The sequence below is a fragment of the Salvelinus fontinalis genome, chromosome 9 (assembly GCF_029448725.1).
Source record: "Salvelinus fontinalis isolate EN_2023a chromosome 9, ASM2944872v1, whole genome shotgun sequence".
Lineage (NCBI taxonomy): Eukaryota > Metazoa > Chordata > Actinopteri > Salmoniformes > Salmonidae > Salvelinus > Salvelinus fontinalis.
In genome coordinates this window covers 38307493-38322937 of record NC_074673.1, presented here as the reverse complement: position 1 = coordinate 38322937, position 15445 = coordinate 38307493, and the positions used below count along the sequence as shown (strand labels likewise).

Genomic DNA, 15445 nt, shown 5'->3' with positions numbered 1-15445 from the left:
GAAATATTGTACATTCCAGGTGTGCAAAGCTCTTAGACTTACCCAGAAATACTCCCCGCTGTAATCGCTGCCTAAGGTGATTCTAACATGTATCGACTCAGGGGTGTGGATACTTATGTTAAATTAGATATTTCTGTATTTCATTTTCAATACGTTTACAAACATTTCTAAAATCCTGTTTTTACTTTGTCATTATGAGGTATTGTGTAAATGGGTGAGAATTGTTTTTTTGAATTCAGGCTGTAACACAGCAAAATGTGGAAATGTCAAGGGGTATGAATACTTTCTGAAGGCACTGTACATATCAGTCATATGAGGGATTGTTAGGCAAAACATAATATAATCCCATTTCTCAATGAGCTATATCAGTGGCCACACCCACACTGTCTGTATACATGACCTGTCCTTCTGCAAACCACCGCCCAGCACACCCATCGTCCTGCTCCTGTGCTGAGAAGGCCACATCCAGCCAGTCTCCCCCTTCCTGTCCCCCCTCCACCCCAGTTGTGTGAAGGGTACAGCCATCCAGGGTTATTACCATACAGTAGCTCTGGGTTTTGTTGGTCTTTTGTGGTTCATCCTCCCTTGGCTGCTCCAAGCAAAATGTCATTCTATCCCTCAGGATATACCACTACAGTACATTTCTGCCTGCCCCCCAAGCCAGCCACCACCACCACCACAGCCACCCCACCCACTCCTCTGGGGCTGGGGTTCCAGCACCCTGGGCTCCGTATTAATGCGCGAGCACAACTTGGTCATGCTCCCCTCTCCCAATTAAAGAAAAGGTCGCTCTTATCCTGTCCAATTAAAAGAGCACCTGGCCCTTAAGTTGTCCAGTGTAGTGGGTGTCGTCTTTGAGGTGATGAATCGCTGGGTCTGTGTGTATATCTGCTGATGACGGGGCTTATTGTTCTATTGTCAGGGGTCAGGGGGGACAGGAGGAGAAAAGGAATTGGCATTTTAATCTCCAGCTCTGCTTATGATCAGTATGTGTAATGGCATCACTGATCTTCACAGTGATTTATGTTATTCTGCGTACATTATATGATGTATTGTATTTTGACTGTAACCAGACTGTTTCTATGACCAAAGCACAGCTGTGTGGTGAAGTCAGGTGTACAGACAGTACCAGGGTCATTCTACCTCAAAAAGCACAATAGAGGTTTGACACCCACCGTCTTCGATTGTTCTGAAATTGTTTCTGTGGTTAGAAACAGATAATATAAGCATTTCTGCAACATTATTTTATATATATGTAATTTGATCTCTGAGAAATTAAGCTAATTGATTGCACCCAAAGTGGCACTTTCAATTATAGGATTCATATAATATTCAATCAATATAGTACCCAACATCCGATTTGCACAAAGAACTCTTCTTAACAATAATTCAAATGTGAGCAATCGAAATAAATGGTCAAACCCCACGCCAATGACCAGTGTACAGTATCAATTCTCTATGTTTGACAATCTGTGACTCGGTGTATTGTTTATTCTTACTGGCTAGATTTTTTCCCCTTTTCAGAGAAATTAGCCATTGATGTCGCTTGCATTTTTCCCATAAATTAAGTGAAAGTACCAGGTTTTGCCCACTAGAAGCCGCTGTTCCTGCTACTGCCCTTTTTATCTATTATATTATATGAGATCTATAAATTGAAATGAACAATTTGGGTGCAATCAATTAGCTTAATTTTTCAGAGTTGAAATAGTCTATCAACAAAATAATGTTGCAGGAATGCTTATCTTATCTGTTTCTAATTACTGCTATGGGCTTTGGTGGTCCTTGGTGGTCCCTGGTTTTATGTGGGAGGGTCGTCAGCGAAATGGGACATACCTGGGGGAGGGTGTGTCCCGGGGATAAATACACCTTTCCCCCATACATCGAGGAGACTCTCCAAGCAGACACACTGTTATTTTTGGTTGTGGCATTTTGGGGCTACTTTGTGTTCATTTGTTTTGGCACCTCTAAACACCCCTCATTATCACCATCTATGCACGCATCCACTCACCCAGGTGTGTACCATTTCGCTGACGAACCTCCCGGCTCTGCCCACCGACATCCGATTTAAGGAAAACAAGAGCAAAGAGAAAGAATTCGGCAAACAGAGTGGGAGGGTCGTCATATTACAGAAAAGATTTCAGAACAATCTGAGATGGGGGGTGTTATGGCTTTCTGAAATGACAGGACTCACCACATATTAGACTACACATCACTAGGAATATGAGACATAATGTCAAGGAATATACATTCTGAACACCTCGACACCTAGTGTTAAACGTGTACAATTAAGCAAAAACAAATAGGTAAATAGCCCAATTGTGGGTCATGGACCTTTCTTAAAGATGTGTAGGGGCCTACATGTTGGCTACTGTATGTTACTGTACTGCAACAAAGGCCTTGTTCTCCTCTGTAGTATATTCCTCATTCCTGTGCCCTGGTGAGGCAGAGGGGGGCCATCCTAGCAGAGCAGACTGCTTGCCCCCTGTAGTTCCAGCTAAGGGGCCCGGGCCTGCTGCCTGCACTCCTTTCATCAGCAGCCTGTCTGGTTGGAGTTCCAGAACGGCTCAGTCCCTGTTCAGCCTGCCGCCCCGCCGTGCAGCGCTTACTGCTCTGACTCTGTAACATGGCCACTGCTCGCTGTCGATCCTTTCGCTGTCTGGGATAATTAGGATTCTCCACCTGGGAACGATCGGACTTCAAAAAGAGCGGGGGAATTTACAGACATCTAGAAAGGAGTGCTTTAAGACCCTTAACCAGCAAATTAAAGGAAACACTTAGTGGATGGATACGCCGTTTTGTCCCGAGGTTCAAACAGAAAAACTTCACTTGAGGGAGAATCATTAATGACAGTGATTAGAGGAGAAAAAACTATAATTGAACGTCTTAAACCAGTTCAGTCCATAGTCGAGGGTGAGGGGAGGGACATTTCCTTTCCATGGCCGGGTAACCAGGACGATGGTAGATGTGAGTCCTGATTAGTGAAAGGCAGGCGAGGCAGGCCGTTAAACGATGTGGGATTAGTGCTGGTGTGACTCGGGGCGGCTGCAGTGTGCCGAGGAGTCCACACACCCGCTCTGTGTGCCGTCTGGGGTTTACCGCTCCTTTAATCTCACAGACTGACTGGGAGAAGAGAACGAGAAGAACGGAAAGAAAGATAATTGTCAAAATATTGACAGATAGTGTCCCTTGCTCCAGCAGTGTCTCAATGTGTCCTCAGATATACATGTGATTGAGTTCTGCCCACAAACACAGGATAATTACTTTTTACCGTCAGTGACACGCTATGGTAATTTGGTGCCAAAAGATTCCTCTTTTTATGTGGGAAATAAATGACCTTGGTTGCGTATTTTCTCTTTGTGCTCATGTGATTCTCTTCCTCTGTCCCTTTCATTTGTGACACCCACGCTGTTACAAGCAGGTATCTGTCTCAGCTTAACGCGGTGCTGGTTGTGAGTGACAGGCACCGCTGTTACAAGGTATTTTATAGCAAGTTATCTCTCTGGTCCTTTTAGCGTGATGGAGATGTTTCCCCTCCAGCTTTCATGTACACTCCTCTACAGGGCAGTGGATCATGAGTTTAACTGTGAGACCAACTCCAACCTCTAACCCAGTGGTTCCCAAAACGATGTCGTGTCGCCTGATATGAAATGTATTCAAATCTGAAAGATACAATTCAACCAGAGAGCACCCTTAGATAATGGGAAAAGGTCGTACTTGACCGTTGCACTTGAATCATTCCCACGGTGAATGGCTAAGCCCGCTACGCTATGAAACCACACACTATTGCAGAGACTTTGATATTACCACCTGCAATTGATATGGTGAAAACAATGAGTGGGGAGGAGAGGGCACAGCAACTCACATCACTGCCTTCGTCAGATAACACTGTTGAGCGAAGAACGACTGAAACTCCTCAGCTTCTGCTCTCCAAATGGATGTTAGCTGTGAGGGCCAAGATGCCCATGCATTGACTTTTGTCCGCTATACATGTCGGCGGATTCTATTCACAAGATCTTGTTATGTCTCATGATTCCCGAGCAGGAAACAGCACAGTTTCCTGTGTGCTGTGCTGTGCTGTCAGTGTGCTGTGTGGCTATATTGACGAAAAACAGATTCAATGGGGATCGAAGGGTGGGCTTTTTGCCCAGGTGGGGCTCCATCTATGGCGGGACGGTGGGCAGGCCTCTGCACTCTAGTTATGTGTCTCCCTCTGCCATATCGACACATTGTATGATACACCGAAACAACTTAAACTACATCAAACCACATCCATTGAGCACACACCTGTTCACAAATCTATGTGGAGATAGTGTTGGAAAGATTTTATTATTATTTATTTTTACCCCTTTTTCTCCCCAATTGGTAGTTACAGTCTTGTCCCATCGCTGAAACTCCCGTACGGGAGATGCGAAAGTCGCTAGCCATGCGTCGTTCGAAACACAACCCTGCCAAGCCGCACTGCTTTTTGACACACTGCTCGCTTAACCCGGAAGCCAGCGGCACCAATGTGTCGGAGAATACACCGTACAACTGGTGACTGCAGTTAGCGTGCATGCGCTAACCTGCCACAAGGAGTCTCTAGAGCGCGATGGGACAAGGAAATCCCGGCCGGCCAAACCCTCCCCTCATGGGAATCCCGGTTGCGGCCAGCTGCAACACAGCACGGGATTGAACCTGGGTCTGTAGTGATGCCTCTAGCACTGCGATGCAGTTCCTTAGACCGCTGCCCCACTCGGGAGGCCGGAAATAATTCTTATTGTAGACAGAGTCTTTCCAAGCGAACCATGTCCCCTTCCCTCGGCTGTGCTTGTTTCTAACAGAACACAGCATCAGTAAGTGTCCCACATGAGTGATGACTGCTCACCTCCAGCACTTGGAACAGCACTTTGGGACCTACTTCCCAATCCATTTGACTGTGATCCTGGCTCAGTTGACATACCGGTAAGTGAAATCAAACAGCTGATTGAGCTGTCGTGACCGAATGCTGCAGACAACGCATTCATGGATCATTGCGGAAGATTTTTGGTTCCTGACTGAAAGGGAATACCCTGCTGTCTCCCTCTGAGTATTAATGCCACGTTCAAAACAACTGGGAACTCGGAAATCTCAGAATTCTGACCTCAGTGCATTCAAGACAACTGGGAATTCGGAAAAAACGAGCTCTGACTGGGAAAAATAGGTTATCCAACTCAGAATTCCAACTTGGGAACTTGGGCCTCTTTCTAGAGCTCAGACTTTCCAACCTGAAGTTCACTGACGTCATGATTTGACCTCTTATTTTTTAGAGTTCCCAGTTGTCTTGAAAGCACCATAGAACTCATGGTACCCTTTGCCAGCTCATATATGTGTGAAGCTGGATTCAGTGCTCTCGTCTGCATTGAAACCTAATACTGATCCAGGTTGGATGTGACAGCAGAGAAGAGGTGCGCACTGTCGACCACGCCCCCTGACTTGGAGAAGCTCCGACATGACATGCATCAAGCATTAGTGGTGGTGAGATAATTATGCCAGACTAATTTGCAATTGACTGTCATAGCCCCACATTAAAATTACATGATGTTGAGTTGAGAATACAATCAGAAATATTCTTAGAATGTTTTTCAATAGACTGCCATAGCCCCAAATAAATAAGTCAACACTGACTGTTAATTACATATTTTTTTCACATGGTTGGGGTCATGAGAATTTTCAGATATGAAAATGGTGACATGGGCCAAAAAAGTTTTGGAATCCTTGCTCGAACACAGGTTATCATGTCTCGCTCCAGGGTTTAGGATTTATGTAGAAAATCCCATTCCCAACCATAACACACCACCTGACAACTTACATAATATAGCTTCCAATCCTTTTACATCCTACAGCATCTCTTCCCTGTGTTTTAATGGACACGGCACTGTGTTTTAATGGACACGGCACTGTGTTTTAATGGACACGGCACTGTGTTTTAATGGACACGGCACTGTGTTTTAATGGACACGGCACTGTGTTTTAATGGACACGGCTCTGTGTTTTAATGGACACGGCTCTGTGTTTTAATGGACACGGCGCTGTGTTTTAATGGACACGGCGCTGTGTTTTAATGGACACGGCGCTGTGTTTTAATGGACACGGCGCTGTGTTTTAATGGACACGGCGCTGTGTTTTAATGGACACGGCGCTGTGTTTTAATGGACACGGCGCTGTGTTTTAATGGACACGGCGCTGTGTTTTAATGGACACGGCTCTGTGTTTTAATGGACACGGCGCTGTGTTTTAATGGACACGGCTCTGTGTTTTAATGGACACGGCGCTGTGTTTTAATGGACACGGCTCTGTGTTTTAATGGACACGGCACTGTGTTTTAATGGACACGGCACTGTGTTTTAATGGACACGGCACTGTGTTTTAATGGACACGGCACTGTGTTTTAATGGACACGGCACTGTGTTTTAATGGACACGGCTCTGTGTTTTAATGGACACGGCACTGTGTTTTAATGGACACGGCACTGTGTTTTAATGGACACGGCACTGTGTTTTAATGGACACGGCACTGTGTTTTAATGGACACGGCACTGTGTTTTAATGGACACGGCACTGTGAAAGCTACCCATACCAATCTTGCACAAGTTCAAATATTTGCCATGGTCCTTCGACCCGGATTTGAACCAGTAACGACACCTGATGACCATTTTATTGTTTTGGGAAATCTTTGGTATTTTGTTGCCCTTCAGATAATGAGGAGGTACAGGCTAGGTAGACCTCTGTCTGTGACTGCAATTGATAGCCCATCTTACCTTGTGTCTGACATGATTGGATTACACTGAATATTCAGATGTAAGTGAATTATCATAATGATATTCCTCTAACTACCTCCCCTCCTCCTCTATCTTGTTCTCTTTTTCTCCAGGCATTCATCCGCCCATTCCGGGAACACCACATTGACCCCACAGCCATCACTCGACATGACTTCATAGAGACCAATGGGGACAACTGCATGCTCACAATACTGCCCCTGGCACATATGGCCTACAAGTTCCTGACGTACCAGCCAGGTGAGAGAGAGAGAGAGAGGGGATGGACACACACACACCCATGCATTACAACCTGAACAAGGTCTCATCCATAAAGGATGTGTGTGTGACACAACGCGGAGTGGAGCTGTAGACAGATAGACAGACGCGGGTTACTCTCAGACCATGACAGGGTGATGTGTTTTACAAGAGACATGATGTCAGGGCTTCAGGGTGGCTCGGAGCGAGCCGGAGGTCACTGACCCTGTCATGAGCCGTGTCACAGTAAGACTCACCACTGAGTGTCAAGGTGAGTGGAGAGGGGGACATGGAGGAACATGCAAGACCACCATGAGATTGGAGCCAAACAAACTAGACTCCACCACAACTTTATAGACTTTCTTGTCATCTCACCAACACTGGTTCTCCAAAATATGCTGATAATATGATACTGTTTCATACTTGCAAGTGAATATCTTAAATAGTATAAATTGGGTTGTTACTCATTTACATGTGAAGATGCTTCATGTACTGAAACCACCTTGTCATTTTCAATGAATCTCACAATTCTCTCCCTCAACAACAAATCTCTCTCTCTCTCTCTCTCTCTCTCTCTCTCTCTCTCTCTCTCTCTCTCTCTCTCTCTATCTCTATCTCTCTCTCTCTCTCTTTCAGATGCCCTAGCAGAGACCTACCCCTGGCAGTGCTTTGTGTTTGCACTGGCAGTCTTCGTGACGTTGACCAATCAGATCCATAAATGGTCTCACTCCTACTTTGGTCTTCCCCGCTGGGTGACGCTTCTGCAGGACTGTCACCTGGTGTTACCACGGAAACACCACCGCATCCACCATGTGTCCCCTCATGAGACCTACTACTGCATCACCACAGGTACTATACAATATTGTACTGACATACCGCTTACTACTTTATCACTTCAGGTACTACACTGAGGATACAAAACATTAAGAACACCTGCTCTTTCCATGAAATAGACTGACCAGGTGAATCCAGGTGAAAGCTATGATCCCTTATTGATGTCACTTCAATCAGTGTAGATGAAGGGGAGGAGACAGGTCAAAGAAGGATGTTTAAGCCTTGAGACAATTGTGACATGGATTGTGTATGTGTGCCATTCAGAGGGTGAATGGGCAAGACAAAATATTGATGTGCATTTGAACGGGGTATGGTAGTAGGTGCCAGGCGCACTGGTTTGTGTCAAGAACTGCAACTCTGCTGGGTTTTTCACGCTCAACAGTTCCCTGTATCAAGAATGGTCCACCACCCAAAGGACATCCAGCCAACTTGACACAAATGTGGGAACCATTGGAGTCAACATGGGCCAGCATCCCTGTGGAACGCTTTCGACACGCCCCGACTAATTGAGAGCAAAAGGGGGGATGCAACTCAACATTAGGAAGGTGTTCCTAATGTTTGTTATACTCACTGGATACGCTACTCTGTATATTACCTAAGAGGTACTGTACAATACTGAACTAATATACTTATTAATACTGCATAGCCACAGGTAATACACAGTACTGTGCTTTACAGTACTGACATACTACTTACTACTGCATCACCGTGGCTACTGTAACACATTACTGACATACCGCCTACTGTAACCACAGCATCACCATGGCTACTAACAGTAAGCCACTGCATATTTGCAGAGGAATTGTCACTGATCAAACATTAGTGACCTCTACAGCAGTGCAGTGTGGAACAGTATAGGTAAATTGCAGGGATCCACCTACCAAGAACACTGCAATATCATGCACCATTCCATGCTCACAGAAGCTATCCCCCTTAGACCTACCACTAGAAGAAAACATAGAAGTTCATATGACAACGTGCTAAACACGGGTGAGCTAACGGCTAAACCGATAAATCAAGAAGAATTTTCAAATGGTTTCTTCCATTGAAAGGTGGTGGTAGATATAAATAACATGGAAAAGCAATCTGTTTGGTTATGATGTGTGTGTTTGTAAGCATCGGCCCGAGTAAGAGATCCACATCGAGTATTCAGTGTGTGTCTGAGAGAGTGCACTGGAGAGAGGATGCTTGTGCGTCACCCTGCCCCCCTATGGAAAACAGATGTGTGTGTGTGTGCAGAGGGGTGTTTGTGTGTGAGCGCACGTGTGTGTGTGTGTGTGTGTGTGTGTGTGTGTGTGTGTGTGTGTGTGTGTGTGTGTGTGTGTGTGTGTGTGTGTGTGTGTGTGTGTGTGTGTGTGTGTGTGTGTGTGTGTGAACAATCTTCCTGACTCTCCCTCCTCCCCTCGTCTTCAGTCCCTAACCTCAGTGGGGGGGGGGGGGGGCTGTGATGAGTAGAGTGGAGGGGGGGGAGCAGCCACAGGGGAGCACCACAGCTCTGTCCCCACTCCTTCACCTTACCTGCCTGGGTCCCCGCGGCCTGCCGCCTGCCTTTGTGTGCCAGTGGCTGACAATCTCCATGTATATTTAATGCTAACCTGCTGTCAGTGCTAACAAATAGGCCTGCATGGGGAGAGAGAGGAGAAATCAAACAAATAAACGGAGCTGCTTTGCTCTCCTCTTGGAGAGAGAGGTTCACCAGAGGGACAGAGGGACCGCAGACACACTGCATGCACAACACACTCTACTCTGTATGCATGCACAGCACTCACTGTATGCCCACACTGTATGCCCTCACTGTATGCCCTCACTGTATGTGTATGTACTGTGTGTGCAGTATGGATCTCTATAGGCTGTTTGATGTGTGTGCACACAGTCCTTATATATACTGTATCCCTGAATGTGTATTTCTCTATCAATACTGTATATCTGTGTGTGTGTATGTGTGGCAATTCCTACATTGCTTCCAGTATCTTTGTGGATCCAAATAAAGTGTTCAGGTGTGTGTGTGTGTGTGTGTGTGTGTGTGTGTGTGTGTGTGTGTGTGTGTGTGTGTGTGTGTGTGTGTGTGTGTGTGTGTGTGTGTGTGTGTGTGTGTGTGTGTGTGTGTGTGTGTGTGTGTGAGCGTGTGTGAGCGTGTGTGAGCGTGTGTGAGCGTGTGTGAGCGTGTGTGTGTGAGCGTGGGTTTGCGTGTGTGTACAACCACGTGCGTTCGCTCTCTTCCTTCCCGTGTATGTGTAATACTAAAAACGTATTTGATGTCTAACCCTCCTGGGAGTGGGTGTCTGATTCTATAGCATGGCTCAGGGTGGATGGTGGATGTGAGGTATTTGAGTTCAGCAGGCCCTGTGTGATGTATGGTGTGTGGAGATGCGGTACATATTTATAACTGTAAGTGTGTGCATTACTCTGGTGCCAAAGCCAGATCTCCTTCCTCTCCGCAGGGAGCAAAGATCCTCTGAGAGCTTCTGTATCTGCTGCTGCCTGGAACACGGTGTGGTGTGGGGGATGTGTGCATGTTTCATTTGATATCTTCCTTTTGTTAACTTGCCTGATGTATTTCTTCCCAATACCCTCGCTCTCTTTTCATCCCCCCCCCCAATTCCGTCCCTCTCTTTCTCAGGGTGGTTGAACTACCCTCTGGACAAGGTGGGCTTCTGGCGGAGGATGGAGAGGTTGATAGAGAGAGTGACAGGTCACACGCCTCGGAGTGATGACATGGAATGGACCAAGAAAATGGAGTGAAGGGCTCTGGGACTCTCTCTGGACCAGTAGGACAGTGGGGTGGGGGTTTTGGGTTGGCGGATTAAGACTGGGAAGAGTTTTTCCTGCTTTTCACCCACTTCCTGTGTCTCTCTTCCTTACCCCTTACACTATAACACGCCTACAGTATATACTTCCTTGTCATGGCACAGCACCTCAGCAATGACACTAGTAATGCGGCCTTCTAGATACTTCCAAGATCCATCCGTTCTTTACTTTTGTTAGGTATTTGCTTTTTCAGTGTTGCAAGAGAAGCAGTCCACAGTCAGACTCTGTTTGCAATAGTAGGTCCAGTGGCAGATCTGGGGTTGACTTTGGAGATGTTTTGTCCTTTTTGTGACCCCATTTCTGTTAACTGCTCATCCTTCCATCCAATGGGCTTGTATCTCCTTACATATCTTAACCAATTAGCTGTTATTTTATTGTGTCAGTGTAAGAGGTTTCTGGAGGATGGGCTCTCCAGGGGACAAACCATGTTGCCTTCTCAGGCATTGTCTTACATGACACAGAGAAAGAGGCTGTCATCTGGATCCAAGTTCAGCTTAATGTAAGAAGGCAACCATATTGCTCCTTACCTAAGTTGGGGAAAAACAACCAAATGTCTTACCTACAGTATGTATTGTCCTTTTAAATGTATCGATTTTATTTGTTTGATTCAATGGAATTTGTTTTGAAATTATGTTTAGATCAATCATGGTGCAATGAAACGTTGACTCAAACAAATGTCCCTCACCTCTAGTAACTACGTGACGATGTTCACAGATTCTTCCCTACTCATTTGGTCAGGTAAGAGTAGAGAACCACAGAGGATCAAACAGCAGGCAATTTATTTTGAAGACTGTAATGAAATTCTTTCTACCTTCAAAAGGTAAATATCTGCACTTTACTGACTTACCCATAACTATGTTTATAAGACAGTCCTGTCAGCATGCACGCACGCACACACAGACACACACGCACGCGCAGGTTGACTTTTGTCATGAGTCTTTGTCCTGGAGGCAGAACTGAGCAATTTCCCCTTTGATAGGCCAGCTGCAAAGTCAAAATTGTCTATATTGAAGAAGAAAAAAAATCGAATTATTTTTGGTCTTAATGTAAGGTTAGTGTTAGGCATAAGGGTTAGCAGTGTGGTTCAGGTTAGTGTTAGGCATAAGGGTTAGCAGTGTGGTTAAGGTTAGTGTTAGGCATAAGGGTTAGCAGTGTTGTTAAGGTTAGTGTTAGGCATAAGGGTTAGCAGTGTGGTTAAGGTTAGTGTTAGGCATAAGGGTTAGCAGTGTGGTTAAGGTTAGTGTTAGGCATAAGGGTTAGCAGTGCGGTTAAGGTTAGGCATAAGGGTTAGCAGTGTGGTTAAGGTTAGTGTTAGGCATAAGTGTTAGCAGTGTGGTTAAGGTTAGGGTTAGCAGTGTGGTTAAGGTTAGGGTTAGTTTTAAAATCTGATTTTATGACTTTGTGACTGTGCCAGCTAGTGACCACTGCAGAGCTGCCTCCAGAACAAGATTCATGACGAAAAACGCTAACTTGCCACACACACACAGTTCCTGTCCATCATTGCATTGAATCGCTTGGACAGCTCGAAAGCAGCCATAATACACCCAGTTGAAATAAGTATGGTGTTTTCATCTTTGGGTTCATACCAGCAGCTTTTGGTTTTCTGTCTGGCTTTATAACGTTACATTTTTTATATTAACAGATCAGCCTTGAATTTAATTATTACTTCCCATCATGCAACTATTGCTCACAGCTAGTCTGCCTTAATGTTTTTTTATCTGCTGTATGATTTAATAAAGCTCTATTAATTGAACTGAAATTTATTTGCCCTTAATTTGTTGAAATAATCATTGCTAGATTTTACATGTCTATATACAACAAAGAACCTCAAAATACCAGGAGATGATAGTTAAAGAATGTGAGAAAAATGTACAAGTGTGGTTGTTAACATCGCTTTCGAATAGAAACGAAAGCCTATTTCCTGTAGTTTGTGATTATGCCAATAGATGACCATCCCGATGGACCAATGGGAGCTGCTCAGGCTGGAAATGGTCTATGATGTGAGGAGACCGACAGACAGAGACCGACAGGTGATGATCCACCACTCTGCTGCTTCACCAGCTTCCTCTAGTGGCCTAATGGAAACACTGCATATTCTGTCACATTTTACCATGCACTTACAAGTTAGGTTTGAGTCAAGCCAGAGGAAGCGGTGAAGCGAGAGGTCCATGCCTGTCAAAATCTGTCCACATGGGAATACCATGATAAACTGCCTTTGGTTCAACGACTCTCATTGTTAGGGCGGAGACAAGACCATCTCGTCATTATATACAGTATCTCTGGTAAAGTTGAGTTTTTTTCACCCCTGACTTGACTCGTTGAATTTGTAAATGAATTTGGAGAGCTTTTATTTTATACACAGCAAAAAAAGAAAACACATTTCAAGTATTTTGTTTTTGAAGATATAAAGGACAGATCACAGTTATGAGGCTGTACGCGTTGAACTTTACAAGAATGTATTTATCATGTGTGTGTTCATGATTTATGTGTGTCTATCTGTGTCTGTATCTCATCTTGGGGATGGAGGGGGAGAGTCCTTGAATAGCTTGCTGATATCAATGTCAGAGTCTTTCATATGAGGATGGATGTCCATATCGATGCCACTGTCCTTACACTGCTGGAGCAGAGTTCTGATGTTACTCTCAGACAGACGCAGGTACCTGCACACACACACGTAGCATGATGTACTGCAGCAGTCATTACAGCATGCGGCTGTTGCATTGCAATTAATACCATTTCATCTTAATATCAATATTCCAACTGCGTTATCAGTGATTGGATTCAATATATTAGAACAGCTTGAAGGCTGCAGTATACGTTTTTTTTTTTTTTATCTCTTTGGTGAATTTAGAAAAAATCTTAGTACAAAACTCCAAACTGGTAACACTTGTAACGCAGTCAGTCTTACATGTTTTAAAGCCTTTTAGTTGTGCATTCATAACACTGTTTTCACATTAGGCAATACACTTGCACTACCCACTATACATTACACTGGTCAGTCAATCGAATGCTCTTCCCTCTGCTAGCCTCTAGCTGACTCGATGGTTAACCCCTTTGTTACTTTTCATTTCAACAATTTACTATCCTTGATGTGCTACATAACTTGCTTAAAACTGATGTTAAAAAATCCACTGGGGCTGATATGCTTGATCCATTTTTGCTGCAGTTCTCTGCCCCCCTGATTGCTGAATCATTAACCCATATTTTTAACCTGACAATTATATCTGGTACTGGTTTGGAAGGCGGCCCATGTACTCCCCCTTCACAAAAGGTGGTGACCCTTATTACCGACGTATTTCTAAACGTTCTTGTCTAGCTAAAATATTTCAATCTTTTATTCATTCTCAGCTAAGATCTTATTTTTGAAAACGTATTCTAAATGTACATCAGTCAGGTTTTAGACCAGGTCATAACACTATCCCTGCTGCATCCGTAGTTATAAATGATGTCGTTAACTGTATGGATAAAAGGCAACATTGCGCTGCCTTCTTCATTGACCTGTCAAAGGCTTTCGATACTGTTGATCACTCACTGCTAATTGATAGGCTTTCTTCAATTGGCCAAGACCAGGCTGCATGTAATTGGTTTAAAAATTATTTGACAGATTGAATTCAATGTACAGTGCCTTCGGCCTTGACTTTTTGCACATTTTGTTACGTTACAGTGTTATTCTAAAATGTATTAAATGTTTTTTTTACTCTGCAATCTACACACAATACCCCATAATGACGAAGCGAAAACAGGTTTTTCAATTTTTTTACTAAAAACAGAAATACCTTATTTACATAAGTAAAGACCCTTTGCTATCCATTGATCATCCTTGAGATTTCTACAACTTGATTGGAGTCACCTGTGGTAAATTTAACGGACTGGACATGATTTTGAAAGGCATACACCTGTCTATATAAGGTCCCACAGTTGACAGTGCATGTCAGAGCAAAAACCAAGCCATGAGGTTGAGGGAATTGTTCGTAGAGCTGCGAGGCACAGAACTGAGGCACAGAGCTGGCCGCCCGGCCGAACTGAGCAATCATGGGAGAAGGGCCCTGGTCAGGGAGGTGACCAAGAACCCATGGTCACTCTGACAGAGCTCTAGAGTTCCTCTGTGGAGATGAGAGAACCTTGCAGACACTCCCAAAATACAGGTGTGCCAAGCTTGTAGGGGGAGGGATGAGCTCTCCAGCAGAGTCTCACAACTCAATCGCTAGTTGGAAACTGTTTTCTGCCCCTCCCAAAATATAGAATGTGTGGATAATTGGCCCTCTTTTCTGGGACTCACCCACAAACAGGACCAAGCCTGGCATGCTGAGGAGTGATGGACTCCATCCTAGCTGGAGGGTTGCTCTCATCTTATCTATGAACATAGACAGGCCTCTAACTCCACAATGAGATAGGGTGCAGGCCAGGCAGCAGGCTGTTAGCCAACCTGCCAGCTTAGTGGAGTCTGCCACTAGCCCAGTCAGTGTAGTCAGCTCAGCTATCCCCATTGAGACCGTGTCTGTGCCTCGATCTAGGTTGAGCGAAACAAAACATGGCGGTGTTTGCCTTAGCAATCTCACTGGAATGAAGACCTCCTCCATTCCTGTTATTATTGAAAGAGATCTCAAAATAGGGTTACTTAATGTTAGACCCCTCACTTCCATTGCAATCATAGTCAATGAACTAATCACTGATCATAATCTTGATGTCATTGGCCTAACTGAAACATGGCTCAAGCCTGATGAATGTTGGAGTACAAAAATCGGTTAACCACCTAACTGAGGATATTCATTT

At 44.6% G+C, this 15445-nt stretch overlaps 1 protein-coding gene across 1 annotated transcript in view; it reads left to right on the top strand.

The window, feature by feature from the left end:
• si:ch211-212o1.2 (uncharacterized protein LOC492735 homolog) overlaps positions 1–12425 on the top strand; it is a 39636-nt gene extending 27211 nt beyond the window's left edge. Inside the window, exons 5-7 of the mRNA XM_055934316.1 lie at positions 6889–7033; positions 7667–7879; positions 10485–12425. Coding sequence (XP_055790291.1) covers positions 6889–7033; positions 7667–7879; positions 10485–10606 — 480 coding nt within the window. The 3' untranslated portion in view covers positions 10607–12425. The remainder of the gene's footprint in view (positions 1–6888; positions 7034–7666; positions 7880–10484) is intronic.
• The last annotated feature ends 3020 nt before the right edge of the window (positions 12426–15445 follow it).